The sequence below is a fragment of the Histoplasma capsulatum genome, genomic scaffold (assembly GCF_000149585.1).
Source record: "Histoplasma capsulatum NAm1 scaffold_2 genomic scaffold, whole genome shotgun sequence".
NCBI lineage: Eukaryota > Fungi > Ascomycota > Eurotiomycetes > Onygenales > Ajellomycetaceae > Histoplasma > Histoplasma mississippiense.
The window spans coordinates 2,999,044-3,000,931 of NW_001813981.1; the positions used below are offsets into that span (position 1 = coordinate 2,999,044).

The window sequence follows — 1,888 nt, forward strand, 5'->3', positions numbered from 1 at the left end:
TTTCTTCCGTTTCCCGTTCTAGATCTGGATGGACGAGAGCTGCATGGTCATTGCAACATATCACATTTCCAAGCGCCGTTAATCGCTCTTCTATCCGCTGGATCTTAACGGCGTCTGGGAGCGAGTTGCGCAGGTGTTGGAGTTCTTGATCTGTGGTTGACGTGGGAACAAGAAGGCCTTTGCGGTTTCTGAGGGGGAGCAAGAAGAGAAAATATCATGGTTAGCTTTGGCACTGGTAAATCGTAGTGCAGTGTAGGCGATTATATAAAACAGCAAGGGAGAGAGGGAAGAGAAGAGGATCATGGTGGTTTGATTGAATTATGACTTACCCAGCGGTTAATCGTCCCACAATCCTCGTACCGGCGATGGTAGCATGACATATCGGGATGACATCTTGCAACTCTGCTTCGAAAATGCTGTTTTCGAGGGAAGCCAAGATTAGTTACTTCGCGCTTTTCCCCCAACGATATTCTGTATGACAAAAATCACAAAAATATTCAAACGTCCGCCATTCTTGTCGAATCAGATCAACTTGGCTGGATCTAAGCATGAGCCACTTGATGTTTATCAACATATCACTTCCCCTACTCGTGCATAGCAGGCTCCACATCCCGTGAGGCGTGATTATCTCCCTCTTGGAATGTATCGATCCAGGGAGAAGCAATAATCAGATATTCCCGATCCGAATTCCAATATGTGATCCGGTTCCTCCCGCCAATCATTTTCTCACGACAGGAGGGAGATCTTAAAACGATGTTGTCCCCGCAACCTCCCTGCCTCACCACCTCTCAAATACCTACCCATCAAAGAAAAAAACCGAAAGAGCGAACAAAAGGAGAAAAATCGGCCAAGAAATCTTAATGCGCGTACCTATAGAAGTTCTCCGACGAGCCAATGGCCACCAATGCGTAGGAATTCGTCAATGTCGCGAACACACCAACCCTGCGAATGGCGGGAAAATGGCAGCGGTTAGCCAGATGAAGTAAATCGTCTTGAAAAAAAAAAAAAAAAAAAACAATTTCACGTTCTGTATGATCGAAGGGGAGCGGCTGGGGTTGTCAAAAGGAGAGGGTCAAAATCCCCATTATATATAAAAGAAAAATTCAAATTCAAAAATCGAATTTTATTAACCCGCCAAACGAGACCAAGGTAGAAGAAGAGGAGGGGCAACTCAACTCATTCGAATTCTCAAAGCGAGCGCGAACCGCCATGATTTATCAACAGTCCCTGTAAATTCCTTTGTATTCTCTTTTTCCTATAGTTCGCTGTATGCTGATTCCAGGAAACGCAGATTGAAGAAAGTGGGATATATATATATATGCTTTTGTGTGCCGTGGAAAGATCTCGGATTCGGCGGGTGCAGCGGGGTAAACCGGGAGAGAATAGGTTGTTGATGATGATGATGATGATGATGTATTTTTGCCGTCGTGGAGTTGGTTGTCGAGTCTGATGTTTTTTTTTTCTTTTTTCCTTTTTCGTTTTTCCACCTCGTCTCTTTAATAGTTTTGGCTCGAATTTCCTGATGTTGAGGGTGGGCAGGCAAGCAGGCGGAACCCTTTGAGGGGCAAAAAACTAGTTCCTTGAACGAGCAACAAAACTCTTCTTTCGTTTTTCTTTGTCCTGCGCTTCTGGACCCGCGGGATACAACGATTAATGGCACCGCAACTAGTCTTATCGCAGAGGCCGCTCCGTGCTCCGTGCTCGGGGATACGGGGATGAGATGAGATGGGATGGATGGATGAGGATGAGGATGAGGATTCTGCAGGCGAAGGCGGGGATTGTGGAGGAGGGCAGCGGTGGCTGTTTACATCAGCAGAAAACGTCGTCCGGATCGGCCTGGAGGAACTTCTTCTGCGTAGCTCATCTGTATACATACATACAGAATCCC

The 1,888-nt window shown here is 46.2% G+C and overlaps 1 protein-coding gene across 1 annotated transcript; it reads right to left on the reverse strand.

Annotated features, from left to right (window-relative positions):
* Positions 1-18: 18 nt before the first annotated feature.
* On the reverse strand, positions 19-1,211 carry HCAG_02945 (predicted protein; the record flags this gene model as incomplete). The annotated part of the gene is made up of 5 exons (XM_001542724.1): positions 19-39; positions 110-188; positions 330-416; positions 871-942; positions 1,177-1,211. 5 exons carry the CDS (start codon positions 1,209-1,211, stop codon positions 19-21), a joined length of 294 nt encoding a protein of 97 aa, XP_001542774.1.
* Positions 1,212-1,888: the final 677 nt, after the last annotated feature.